The 14,490-nt window shown below is 36.8% G+C and overlaps 1 protein-coding gene across 6 annotated transcripts in view; it reads left to right on the plus strand.

The window, feature by feature from the left end:
- Positions 1–7,939: 7,939 nt before the first annotated feature.
- The window catches only part of LOC110109149 (UPF0678 fatty acid-binding protein-like protein At1g79260), a 36,413-nt gene continuing 29,862 nt past the window's right edge, over positions 7,940–14,490 (plus strand). For 5 of the 6 annotated variants that reach the window (XR_003701476.1, XR_003701473.1, XR_003701474.1 and 2 more), the window contains exons 1-2: positions 7,940–8,170; positions 8,272–8,412. Coding sequence is in view for 1 of the 6 variants with exons in the window: in XM_020840088.2 (XP_020695747.1) it covers positions 7,997–8,170; positions 8,272–8,412 (315 nt within the window). In the remaining 5 variants the exon portion in view is untranslated. The remainder of the gene's footprint in view (positions 8,171–8,271; positions 8,413–14,490) is intronic. The other variant, XM_020840088.2, reaches the window with a different exon arrangement.

Below are 14,490 nucleotides of genomic sequence, written 5' to 3' on the forward strand. Positions count from 1 at the left end.
TATTGTTTTAATTTAAAAGTATAAGTTATATATGTATTTATTAATTTTTAAAATACAACAACAACAACATCAAGCCTTTATCCCACTACGTGGGGTCGGCTACATGAATCCTTTTTCTCCATTGTGTCCTATTAAAAGTCAAATTCTCGTTTAAATCTAATAAAGAAAGGTCATTCCTAATATTTTCTAACCAAGTCTTTTTAGGTCTACCCCTACCTTTCTTAACATAAGTCAAATCTAATACCTCTACTCTCCTAACCGGGTCATCGCAAGGCCGCCGTTTTATGTGACCAAACCATCTAAGGCGACTTTATTAATTTTTAAAATAAAGACGGATAAATATAATAAAAGATTTGATATGAGTAGATTAAATTGGAAATCATAAGAAATTCAAATTTAGATTTGATAATCTTTTTTAAGTCATTTCCTTAAACTCATTAAGATTGTAAAAAGAGTTAGAATCAAAAACTAATATTCAAAATCTATGTACTCCATAAATTAAAGGAAAACGAACATTGAAAAATAGTTCTAAAAAGAAAAAGAAAAACAAAAAAAAGGAAAAAAAGAAAAAGATAAGTAGTATATTAAAAAATTGATATAAGTAAAAGCTTAGAATCTGATTTCAATGTCATACTTAAATTTATAAAGGGTAAAATAAGAAAACTAGTACAAATAATGGTGAACTAATGAATTTACAATTTTAACTACAAACATATCTAATCATTAATTATTCACTTTAAAATTAACAAATTAGTAATTAAATTCTATATCCTCTAAATTTAAATTAAGTAATAATATGAATGACTAAGTAGTGTAATTATTAATTTTTTTCTAAATTAGAATTAAAAGTTTGTTTTTTTTATTACTTATAGATCGTGATGTATTATTCTATATTTTAGTAATTCTAAATTATAAATTTTTTGCTTTAGCGAATCATTTAATCATAATTACAATATATATATATGTGCTTGAGGATAAGCATGCATTTTAAGCTGAGGAGAATTTGAAAAGTGTAAATAATGTATTACTTTATGTGTTAAATTTTTAGTGAAAATGTGTTCTTTTAGTTGTATTTTATAGAAAAAATACAAAAAATGCATAAAATTCTAAATTTCATATAACGTAGCGATGTCAGAATAAATAATGTCATAGTGCCATCAAAGACACCGTCTGAGCGCTAGAATATTAACATTACATGGGCGACTTCTCTATTGAGCAGTGTCACAACGGTCAAAAATCAATTTCATGGTGCCGAGTTATCTACTGTCCAGCACTGCCGCGTCACAATCCATAACACATCGATACCCAAATTACCCTCCTAGTGTCATAGTGTCCGAAAGTCAACAACACCGTAATATATCAATTGTAACTTCTCAAGGACATTATCTGTTAGCGAGGTGATGCGACTGTTTACTAAGTAATTAATCCATGTTAGTGAATGTGCAGCGACACCAGAAAAATAAAGCATCATCGTTAGTTTATTTCTTGGCCATAGCGGTGCCAATCTTTTTAGCGACGTAGTGCCAGATGCTTATTTTGTATTTTTTCTATAAATAGTCATTATGTTATATTTGTACGGGTATTCATTCACTTACAAACATTTGGGGTACATAAACGGAACCCAAAAACCATTATTCACTTCATTCTCTTAATCAAGTGAACCAAATTGGATGAAATTTTAAACACAATAACTACACATGAAGAGCGTTCATGGGGGAAAAAAATCACTACCTAAAATATGCTGTGTGAAAAGTTATTTAGCTTCTAATATTCTAGACTAGGGTCTAGGCTTTTACCTAATCCAATGGATGGATTTGGGAGATCTTGGGCATGTTGCACTTGTAGACCGTCCACGCTCCTTTTTATAGAAGAATTATGTTTTGAAACACCATAAATCGATGACAAATCACTTAGGAAGGAGTTTAGTCTTGATTCATAAAAGATCTCGCCTCCAGTGAGCTTTGGCTGGTGGGTTTGAGTGGGGAAAGGTGGGGGAGAACCTTGAGAGCTCATAGGAACCAAGGTTTGGGTTTAAGGAGGCTTGGGAAGAGAAATAACGCAAGCCCCTTGTAAAGAAGCCCTAATACCCCTATTTATAGCCCTAAGCCTATGATGGATGGCCAAGATCATTTCTAGGGTTAATTAGGAGGGAAATAGCCTCCTTGGCCATGGTTTAGGTCAAGGGGAGATTTGGAAAGGTTTAAATGCAAGAGTGAGATTTGGAAATGTTTAAGGGGGGGGGGGGGTGGAGGAATTTGACCTAAATATGTCAGATTTAACCAAATAAGGCATATGATGATGAAAAAAAAAGGCATAGGTTGATGAAGCCATGTGTTGACCTAGTCAACATGGTTAAACAAGTTCGGATGGTTGAGGGATAGGGGTATGAGAGGCTTTGGAATGGATTGAAAATCAAATAAGGATGATTTGGGCTAGTTTGGTCAACAAAGTTGACCTGGTCAACCAGGTTGATCTAAGACCTAGGTTTGGGCTCAACAGACTTGGTTATTGAACCCAATGGAAGTGGTCTTAGGGTCTGCTTTGGTCAATTTGACCAAGTCAACCCCCTTGACCCAAGATTGACTGAAATGCAAGGTCAACAACCCACCACAATTCATAACACCTCAGTGCTGAAATTATCCTCCTATTGTCGTAGTGTCCGAAAGTCAATAGCACTATAATATAACAGCTGTAACTTCTCAATGACATGATCTATCAGCAAAGTGATGCGACTATTCACCAAGTAACTAATTTACGTTAGCAAAGGTGTGACAACACCAGAAAAATAAGGCAACAGCGTTAGCTTATTTGTTGGGTGCATCGACACCAATCTTTTTAGCATCATAGTGCCAAATGCTTATTTTGTATTTTTTCTATAAATAGTAAGTGTGTTATGCTTGTAAGGGTATTCATTCACTTCTATAATTTAAGTCCAAAGTAGAGTCCTTCTCTAAAACTCCCTTAAGGTGAGAACTAAGGAAATCTAGAAAAATACTTGATACAATCATTAGAGTGTTTTGCTTGTGTTTGTGGAAGAAAATCTATAAGTAAAGAGTACTATGGAGGTGATCTTTTGATTTCTTCTAGTGATATCTCTCTTATATTTTCTTTCTATCATGTCATTAATGAAAATAAGTTTTCTCCAATTCTTCTCCATGTTTGGCTAAATTCTCTTATTTTGGATTGATGATGTAAGTATCATATATAATACTAATGAAATCTCTTATTCTTTAAAAGATTAAAAAGATGTTTTCAATATTACTAGATTTTCATTTAATACACATAGTGACCATATTTGCAGTTAATATTATGTGTAATGTGGGGCCTCGATGGAGGAAATATAAACAAGAAAATTGAATTTGTATGCGTCATGCCTAGGTATAATATATGAAATGTACTAAATTCTTAAGGAGATGAAATAATCATAGGAAATCGATTGATATTCTTTGTTCATATAATTAAGCTTGATAGAGATCTAGGAATGCATATGCTCTGAGTAGCATCATAATTAAATGAGATTCATGAGGAAAAATATATCATCTTTATTTATTAATCCAAATTATTATATTCATATAATGTATTCATTATTTTTATCAAATTTTATTTAAGTGATTGAATTCCACAACCTTTATTTTTATTTGAATATGATAATTGTTGTAATTTTAGTAGACAGTACTAGTGAATTACAAATAAGCATATCTTCCTCATGGGTTCAATACTCTATTTTATCACTATATTATTTGATTCGACATGTGTACTTACGTATATTAAGTAGGATTTTTATAATTTTTATATCAAATTAAACATAAGTATTGTTAGGGATTAATAGAGACCTAAAGCATTTTATAATTCTATAGGTTACTCCACAAGCCTCATCAAAAGTTAGAGGTGTGTTTCTTCTGTTAGAGAGTTTCAAGAGAGAGCACTGAACAAAAGAGAGAAAGAGCGAGGTTGTGTGACAGAGAAGAATCTTATGGGATTCAAGAAAGTGTGAGAGGAATTTCATATGGTTGATCTAGCTAACTTGAACCTGAGTTCCTTTGGGTGTATCAGTGTTTTTCTTAAGGGAAGCTTATTGAAAAAGCCTTTGCTGTCAAAGGTTGCCAACTACTCCACCACACCGAGGAGGAGAACGGGATTTTGGCTACTCCGTCGTATCGAGAAAGTGAAAGAGATTCTGGCTACTCTGACTCATTGAGGAGGTGAAAGGAATTTTCGCTATTTTATAGCTTTGACGAGTAAAAGAGATTTCAACCACTCCAAACTGAGGAGGTGAAAGGGATTTCGACTACTCCGCCACACCGAGGAGGTGAAAGAGATTTCGTTGTGTTCATCAGCCCAAGGAGGAGAAAGGAGATATCCATTGATAGAAGAGTTTATGTGGGCTTTCTCCACCTAGCCGTTGGTTGAAGGAGAGATACTATTGATTAGTGCAATACCCAAAAAGAGAAATTGTGGGGAGTTGACATAGGTCAAGTTGATCAAACCACTATAAAAATTGGTAGTGTTCTTAATCTTTTTGCATTTACTTTCTACATTTTTACTTTCCTATGCATTTATTTATTTTTCAATCTTGCTTGAGTCTAATTATCATTATGATACAAAAATTATTGTGAATTGATATTTATTTTAAAAAGAAATAAAATATCAGAAAAGTAAAAAGAACAAAAAATGTTATTTGCTTTTTCTGCAAAATCAACTATTGAACTTTCACAAATTGACTTTTTTGATAAATTACAGGAAGGATAACTTACAACCTAGCCATTTTAATTACTAAAAAATGATTTTATTAATTACATGCACCAATATTAGTTATAATAAAAATAATTTTGTTATTAGGACTTACTTAAGTCAGCCTCAACTTCATATATATATATATATATCCGAAGAATTTATTCTAAAATAAAATATTAGCCAAAATTTATTCGAATAAATTTATTCCTATACAAAAACTGAGATACATCATAAGATCAGAATATATCTTTACTAGAAGAAAGGCGAATGGAAAATCATTGAAAAACTAATGCTTAAGAGTTTGCATGCATTACTTTGAATGAATAAAACTTGAAGTATAACTCACAATATCATAAAAAATATATGTAATTTGTATGCTTAGGTTTTATCTTTCAATTTGAAGAAAGAAGAAGAAGGACCTATGAATTATTTGCTCTTTCCCAAATTTGATTTTGAGCTTGCAAAACCTCTATCTTGACCTCAACCACATGCAACTCAAAGTCCTAACGTGTGTTAAGCCATAAGGTCTGGTTGTGGCTTTGTTCACGTGCATTTATGCTAGCTTGATTGGTACTGTCACCCCCTTCTTTCTCTTTCTCTCTCTTCACCCCTCTATCTCCTTCTCTTACTCGTCGATTTCATAATCTCTCAATCACTAACACACTTGTTTTCTTAAATTGAATCGGCCAAAATAGTTCAATTTTTTTTATTCTCTTAAAAAGTTATTTTTATAAAAAAATAATAACCTAATTAATTTTGAGAAATTAATCACGAAAAGTTTTAAAGCAAGATCATCAACTTGAACAATTACCATAAATATTGGTCTTGTGGAATGAATTACATAATAGCAATTGTGTATCAATGCAATTTAAGAGGCCATTGACATGTCTATCATACAAGCAAGTATGAGGGATTGGTTGGAAGGCATCTAGCCAACAAATGAATCTTCTTTCATATCGTTATTGTTGCAACAAATGAACAATTTAAGCAAAGTTTCTTCAATTTAGTTTTAATATTATTAATTATAATGTCATTTACGCTCATATTTTTAGGAATCTGTATTTATAGATTTCATATTCATGTTATTTTAAAGTTATTTGATTTTTTGTTAATCTAAATCAAATACAATCAAATAATAATTTTCTTATTGTTACATCTTGGAATATTTGCGGCGGTAGAGAAATTTAAAGTTTAAAGTCTTAGCATTGTACGAAGATCTAGCACACAATCAGATAAAAAGAGAGGGTGCAATATTCATAAGAGACACCAAGATTTTTACGAGGCACCAAGATTTTTACGAGGAAAATCCTAAAAAGGGGAAAAACCATTGCGCTTGGCCTAGTTTGAATAAATCAACTAGTATTTGCAGTAGATTATAAATGAGGTCCTTCATTGGGGGAAGGCCTTGGATTGATTTAACAAATATACATTTTACATAGTGTGTTACATGGTGGAAACATGAAGAATCAATATTGATGTGTTCGTTTGGTCGAAAGGATCGTAGTCGGTGGTTGACGGAGGTCATAAAGACTATTGTCTGGCTACATAGGTTGGAAGGATCATAGTCGGCGAGTGACGAAGGTTAGAAGGACCGTTGTCTAGCGACAGAGGTCAGAAGGATTGTAATTGGCAGGCGACGGAGGTCAGACGAACCGTAGTATGAAGGCGATGGAGGTCCATCATCAATTGGTGGCCTTATAAAAGTTCGACGTTAGTTGGTGGATGGACATAAAAACCAATATTAATTGACTGTCAGGTAGAAGTCCAATGTCAATTGGTAGCTGGGTAGAAGTCCGGCGTCAGTTGGCTGTCATACAGAAGTCCGGTGATGGGTAAAAGTTTTGCGATGGGCATATGTCCGGTGTTAGGTAGAAATCCGGCGACAAGAGGAAGTCCGACGTCGGGTAGAAGTCTGGCGATAGACATAAGTCGTGTGTTGGATAGAAATATGGTGACGGTCGATGGACGGGCAAAACTCCAGCTTCAATTTGTGGTATGGCTGATCTCCAACGTTGGTTGGTTGTCGGGCAGAACTCCGACGTCGGTCGGCTGCCGGGTGAAAGTCCGGCGATGGTCAAGAAGGAGTCTCTTCCTTATCTTCATTTTCTTCATGCTTTCTTACTTAATTCCGGCATCAGTTGGCGATCGGGCAGAACTCCGGCCTTGGTCGGTTGCCGGGTGGAAGTCCGACGGTGGTCGAGGAGGAGTCTCTTAGTTTTCTTCCTTCTCTTTCCCCCACTTGGGTTCCATTTCAATGAGAAATGAGAGGTTTATTTATAATTTTTTGAGAGTGATATGACCAGTAAATAGGAGGAAGATCATGGGTAAATTGGGAATGGTTTGAATAGAAGGTCGATGTTGAATCCCTTGATCATGGACTGTTTATTAGCCATTTGAATGTTTTAATGATATCAAAATTCAATGATTTTGGGTTCGTTGGATTCATCTAGTTTAGCCGCTCAATTAGACTATAATCATGTCACGTTTGGAGATTGTTTCGTAATCCAAATTATGATTTGAACCTTCTAAATGTGCTTTAAGCCTTCGATTTGGACCAATTTGAGCTTGGATAGAGTCGAATTTGTTGTCGTTGGGTTCGTATTTCGAGATGTTCAGTTCGATTGTAAGTTTGCTTAAATTGGAGTTTAGATTATCATGGATATAATTTTTGAAGTTTCCAACTTGATTCTGCATCGATATTTGTGCCCGATCAATATAATTTTTTGATGATATATCAATTATTTAAAATTCATCCATACCATTAAATAATAATTTAATCTAAATCAAGCTCACATGATTTCCGCCCACAACTGCCACTGCTCATAATTGCCGCCACTTGTCTTCCGCCTAACGCCGCTACTTGTCTTCTGCCTACCGCCGCCACCATTGCCCACCGACCACCACTATCATTATCGCCGCCCATGTACCTTCAACCAACACAGCCACCGTCGTCATCAACCACTTCGACCACCCCCACCAGCCACCATCGTCGAAATCCACTGCTACCACCCCCAATCGGCCATCTCAGCTGGCCACCACTATTGCTGACCACCACAGCCGCTGACAATCGTAGCTGACGTGCCCCCACTAGCCGCCACAATTTTTATCTTTATATTATATTCATTTAAAAAAAAAAAATAAAAAATAAAATGCACTTATATTTACTATATATTCATCAAAATAATTTGAGATATTTTTAGCCCTAAGCATACCGGATGGGTAAGGGTAAAAAACCTGAAGAGAGAGAGAAGGAGAGAGAGGAATGGAAGGAGCGGGCGGTTATCCTTCTGCATCTCCGACACCTCCGCTGCTGCACCCCGCCATTGCTCCTCTCTTCTTTCTGTTGGGGAAATGGCGAGGTCAGGGAGAAGGCGGGTTTCCCACTATTAACTCTTTCGCCTACGCAGAAGAATTGCTCTTCTCCCACTCCGGCAAGGTCTCTCTCTTTGTCTCTCGTCTCTCTTTCTCTGGCCCCTTCCTTTCCCTCTCCCTACATCTTATACATACACATTCTTACCGCTTGATGCTGGAACGCAGCCCGTGATAGCGTATAACCAGAAAACTTGGAAGTTAGCTTCTGGAGAGCCGATGCATGCCGAGAGCGGATACTGGCGGCCGAAGGCGGATGGTTCCATCGAAGTCGTCATTGCCCAAAGCACCGGTCTTGTCGAGGTCCAGGTGCTAATATCAAAACATTCCGCTCAAATGTGTTCCCTCCTCGCCTATTCGTATTCATTCTAAACTGCCCCATTGATTTTCGTATTTGTATTGATCTTTCTCGTTGGGAATCGGGTGATATGTACGAAAAAATGAAGAAGGTTAAAACCCTCAAGGCCAGTTTTTGGTGTTTTTTTGGGGTTTTTGAAAGTAAAGTTTAGATGATTTCATAAGTATTTTCACCAATCTGTGTTAGTCTATTAGATTATCAAAAAAATTAAATGCTCCAGTATTGTGATTTCTGTTTGGCTTATGAGTAAATAACCCAACTTTGAGTTCGAAGGGCTTAGCTTTTAGGACTTTTGTATTTTCTATGCGTTAAGATGACCCGTAAGTATATTCAAGCAGTATTTTAGTCTTTGTTTTGTGATATCAGTTTGATTAACAAGAAAATTCATTACGGCCCTTGAATTTTGTTTGTTGTATTGATAAAATAACCCAAGTATAATTTCATGGGTCTTTTTGAAAATTCAACCTATTTTAGTTAGGGTTAAGATACTAAACTAAGTATTTTCATCCTGGATTAGGTGAGGAACTCTTTGATTGGCAATAAGTTTAAAATTTAACTAATCTTGAATTCTCTATCTTATGTATGCTAGTCTATGTCACAATTTACTTAATAAAATATAGGATGTGTATTATATAGGTCACAATAGTCCAAAATTTATCATTTAGAATTATTTTTCTTATTTCCTTCCCCTCATTTTTCTTTCCCCACGCAAAGTTAAGCCATTATGTTGATGTAAACATTGCTTCCAGAGGTTGTCTCACATCCAACAGGCTCTGCAGTGTCAAGAAAGATGTGGCAAACCTGTAGATTTGCAGTGAACAAATATAAGAACATACATTAGGAATTGATAATGATTTGCAGTGCACAAATGTAAGAACATACCTAGTGGTTGCAGGGCGAATGATTTCCTTCTTTGAAAACTTTCTCATCAAGGCTAAGACCCATTAGTGGTTGTAGATGAACTTTGTAATCTTCTTCGCCCTAGAAAGAGCGCTCTTATGTTGAGGTAAGTCACCAAGTTCCTCCAAAATGAGATCGATACAATGTGCTGCGCGCAGGGGGTTCAATATAGGTGTGTCCTCTTCTCCATCAACATCTGACCAGCTGCTTTGTATGCACTGGCATTGTCAGTCACCACTTGAATAACTAATTGCTCCCCAATCTCCTCAATAACTCAATCTAGTAAATTGAAAATAAATGAAGCATTTTTAACCTCATCTGAATCTTCAACTGATCGTAAAAACACCGTGTCGTAGGGATTGTTGACAAGGATGTTAATCAAGCTCCTGCTCTTCATGTCAGACCATCCATCTGACATAATGGTAACACCAGTCTCAATCCATGTCCGTTTAATCTCTGTGTTGTGCAGCTCCTCCAAAACTCATATTCGCAACTCGTACTTGGATGATGCCTTCAACCCTCTCCCATACAACCCTACAGACCGCAGCATATTGAAGTAGGCAGACGATATTGCAACATTAAATGGTATGACATTCTAAAAAAAAACCTGCCAATATCCATGCAAACCTGGCGTTGACCCTCTCTGGTACTAGCTGCATGCATCATCTCTGCTTGTCCTCTATCCTCTGCTGGATTAGTCATATACTGATCCATAGGACCCCATGCACCTCTATTATGTATAGTAGAGGAAGAGCCCTTTCCACTCTCGCTCCCTAAGTAAGCACCATGTTCAATTGCTCATGTTGTAAGTGTTTTACCGTGGTACTTTTCTTCATGTAAGCAATAATTTCATCCTTTACCTTATCCGACACTTTTGCACACGGTGCTACGTTCTTATGAGAGCATGATAAGTGTTCCTTCATGCGGGTTACTCCGCCATTCACCACTTTCTCACAAAAATTGCATTTTAAATACACATACGTCTTCTCGGCATCTCCCATGTCAACTTGTACACTATATTTCCAAGAAGGGTCACGCCGCAATGATGTATTCGCTTTTTCCTTGCCTCTAACCATGTTTTCTAATGCAAAAAATTCAAAAACACACAAAAAAATTCAAAAAATAAAAAACCATAGATTTTCTTTCACTTGAAAAATCTAGCCATAAACTAAAAAAAATACCTAAAATCGATTGTGGACTTATCCTAGAGGACGGCCGGACACTTCAAGTTCACTAGAGAGAGACGGCGCCGGCGGGAGAGGCGGCGGGATGGGAGGCCGAGCGTGCGGGAGCCCATCTGGTTCACGAACAGAGGCTGCGGGAAGGGATTTTTTCGGGAATACCTGGAACCGAACGGGATGAAGGGAAAAAAATTCTTCATTTTAAGTAGGTGGGATCGGGTTGATGATGCGTACGCCTCACCTATAATTGCGCAATTGTGCCTTAGAGGAGCGCATCAGACCCGGTGAGGCGTACGCCTCTGCCAAGAGGAAAATTGCGTAAGCCTCGAGGTGTATTTAGGGCAAATTGCACAGAGGCGTGCCTTGTTGCGCAATTTTAAATAGAGAGTACAACATAAAAAACATAAACATAAATTGTCTAATACATTTTTTTTTATAAACTGTCTAATACATGAAGTTTCAACTTTTCAGTGGAAGGAATGGTAGGATTGACTTCAAGGATTTGTCATTGGACTTCTATACCATCTTTAATAAATATTATTGCTTCTAATTCAGGCTCATTAAGTGAAAGATTAACAATTTCCAATATTCTCATATCATCGAGAGATTCAAATTCATCTCCAACAACATCTCACATCTTATTATCTCCTTCCATATAAGTAGGAATCTTTCTTGATAGAAGCTGAAGGTTTATCTGCGCATAAACTAAATTTTATTTCCGTTGTGAAATAATTTTATTCCTCATCATTGTTTGGTTGAAGGAGTATATGCTCCAATTTTTTTCACAAGAAGACATGGATGAAACTTGACCAAAAAGTTTTATGGTGATTGTTTGAAGTAGAGATGCTGAAGCCTTATAAATCAACCACCACATCTTTGGAATCATGCTCCACCTATCTCATAAAAACTCTTGGTTATAAAGTCTTCAAAATAACCAAAAAATTTATCAAGTTCTATATTTATAATTCTTCTATCACTTGGAAAAATAACACTTTAAACATGTATTTCTCATATTTGATATTTTTAAATCTTTATGTGGAGATACTCGTTGAGTATCTTCTTGAAGTCATTATTTACTTGCATATTTTCAAATAATAGTAAAATAAAATAAAATAAGATAATTATTAATATATCATCAAAAAATAATCTTGATCGGGCACGAATCTTGAGGTAAAAATAAAGTTGGAAACTTCAAAAATTAAATTGTGAACCATTTGAACTCCGATTTTAGCAAACTTTGTTGAACTAAATGTCTTAAAAATACCAACCCAACGACACCAAATTTAACCCAATCCGAGCTCAAATGGGTCCAAATCAAAGGACCCGATGAGCATTTGGAAGGTTCAATCTATAATTTGGATTACCAAATAGTTTTCAAATGAGGCGTGCTTATAGTCGAATCGAGCGGCTCGACAAGACGAATCTAACAAGCCCAAGATTGGCAAATTCTGATATCAATAAGACATTCAAATGCTCAATAAATGATCCATAATTAAGGGATCCTACATCGGCCGTCTGTTCAAACCACTTCCAATTTACCCCTGATCTTCCTTTTATTTACTGGCCATGCCACTCTCAGAATACTATAAATAGATATCTCATTTCTCATGAGAGGGATCCGAGCAAGAAAAGAAGAGGAATCAAGGATGCAAGAAGAGAAGAGAAGGAAGCAAGAAGAGAAGGAAGATAAGGAAAAGAAGGGAGAGAGCTCTTTGGCCACTAGACTCCTTGAACACCGTCGAACTTTCACCTGATTGCCGATTGACGTTGGAGCTTTACCCGATAGCCGACTGACGTCGGAATTTTGCCCGACAGCCAAGTAACGCAAGATTTTTGTCTGATAGTCAATTGAAGCCGAATTTTTTTCTCGACCACCAGAACATCGTCGGATTTTCGATCTCCATTTGTAACTGAATTTCTACTCGGGAGTTGATTATTGTAATCTGATAGTGCTCAATTTCAGGGATGAGTCAGCCACTTTTAATTTAAGCAAACACTAGTATAATTCTTTCAACTAGGCGTGGCCCCGTGGTTTTTCCCTTTTCCGGGGTTCCATATAAAAATTATAGTATTTCTTTTTTATTCTGTTTGTGTGCTGGATATCCGTATAAGACTAAGACATAAAATTTTCCATCTTTATTGGGACGTATATTCTAGCCCGCAACAGTTTGGCGTCGTCTATAGAAAATAATCTCGCAATTCTAAGTATGTATTTAATGGAAAAAACTACTACCAATCCAGGAATCAGTCTATGAATCATGGACGTTAAGTATCTGCCTCTTTTTATCCTAGGGGGCAAAACACTACTGGAGAATAAACTTCAGGACTCCCTAGGAGAACGTATCCGAAAGATGGAAGAATCTCAAAATGAGATCGTTCAACTCCTGCGAGAGACTTAACAACCGGCGCTAGCACCACAGGACGAGGTTCTTCTCCCTCAAGATCCACCATTGACTGAAGATGTTCAACTCGAATATCTTCAGGAAGAGATTCCTCTTCCTCCGCCAAAGAGGAATATGCAATCACACCAAGACAACGAACTTGCTGACACTGCAAGTTCTTCCCATCCTTGGCATATAGGTTGGAAATCTCACATTCCTCCAAACATCCTTGAAGACTTAGTTGGACCGCACGTTGCTGAGCTCCCTTGCAATACCCTACGGTATGAATTGCAAAGATTGGTTCGAGAAGAGTTCCCGGTGGGAGGGATAAGGCAACTTCTTCGTTAGTGGGAGTCTAGGAGTCATCACCCCTGACTGAAACCACTATTTAACACCCCATTCTGGAAGTATTTAAACAACCAAGATCGATTCCTACGATGGGACATCCAACCCATATGAGCATATCAATCACTATAGAATTATCATGGATAACCAACAAGCCTCAAACGCGCTCCTCTATTAGGTTTCTCCTGCTACCCTTAAAGGACAAGTTCGAACGTAGTTCTATTTACTTCTGATCGGAACGATTCCTACATAGTCAAAGTGTTCATTGAAGAATTGCTAAGGATTCTTCTCACATCTACGAGATTCACCAGAATGAAGGAGAATCGCTAAAGGAGTTTTTTTAATGATTTTTTACCGGGGCTCAGCTTTTAAGAGTAGATCCTGAATTACTGAGAGGAGTCTTTCTTGGAGGGAGTAAAACCTCTCATCAAGTTCCACTTGTGATTAATACGGGGATATGTGACTTGTGTTACAACGTCAAAAGAATTTTTGTGGATAATGTAATCTTTGTGGATATCCTGTTCTATGCTACTTTTCTTAATATGGGTCTCACTATAGAAAAGCTTCAGCTTGCTGCTGGTCCACTTATGGGTTTGACAATTGATCTGTATGAACATAAGAGACAATCTATCTCCCAGATGTACTTGGAGAATTTCCCCGATAGAGTACAAACTCTATCCAGTTTATTATGGTTAAGTCAGAATCGGCTTACAATATTATGTTTGGAAGGCCACTCCAATCTATCTTTAGGATTATCGCCTCCATCGCCCACCTTAAAATGAAGTTCCCTACCCCGGAGGAAGTCAATGTAGTATGCGGAGATCAACAAATAGTATAAACCTGCTATCTTAGACATGTTCAACTATGTCCAACAATTACCCTAAGCATCAAGGATTTTGATCTCCAGAGCAAGGATATCACTGAGAGGGCTTCTCCTGTAAAAGTCTTCACTACTGTTTCCATATTAAAAGAATAATCCGTGGGCCTTCAAAAGGACACTGCTCGGCGGGGGACAAGATGCAAATGGTATGATCGTACTATCCCGTAGGACAAAATGGTCGTAGACCTTTGCACTCTTCACAAGCGGGCTGATGGGAGGGCAGATGAGATCATAATTACGATTAACCATTGAGTATAATGGCTTTCGCCTATGCACCTCGATGGTATTAATATGCATAACTCGATCAAAGTCATGAGATTTCCCCCACCCGATACATCAGCT

Source organism: Dendrobium catenatum, unplaced genomic scaffold (genome assembly GCF_001605985.2).
Source record: "Dendrobium catenatum unplaced genomic scaffold, ASM160598v2 fragScaff_scaffold_86, whole genome shotgun sequence".
NCBI lineage: Eukaryota > Viridiplantae > Streptophyta > Magnoliopsida > Asparagales > Orchidaceae > Dendrobium > Dendrobium catenatum.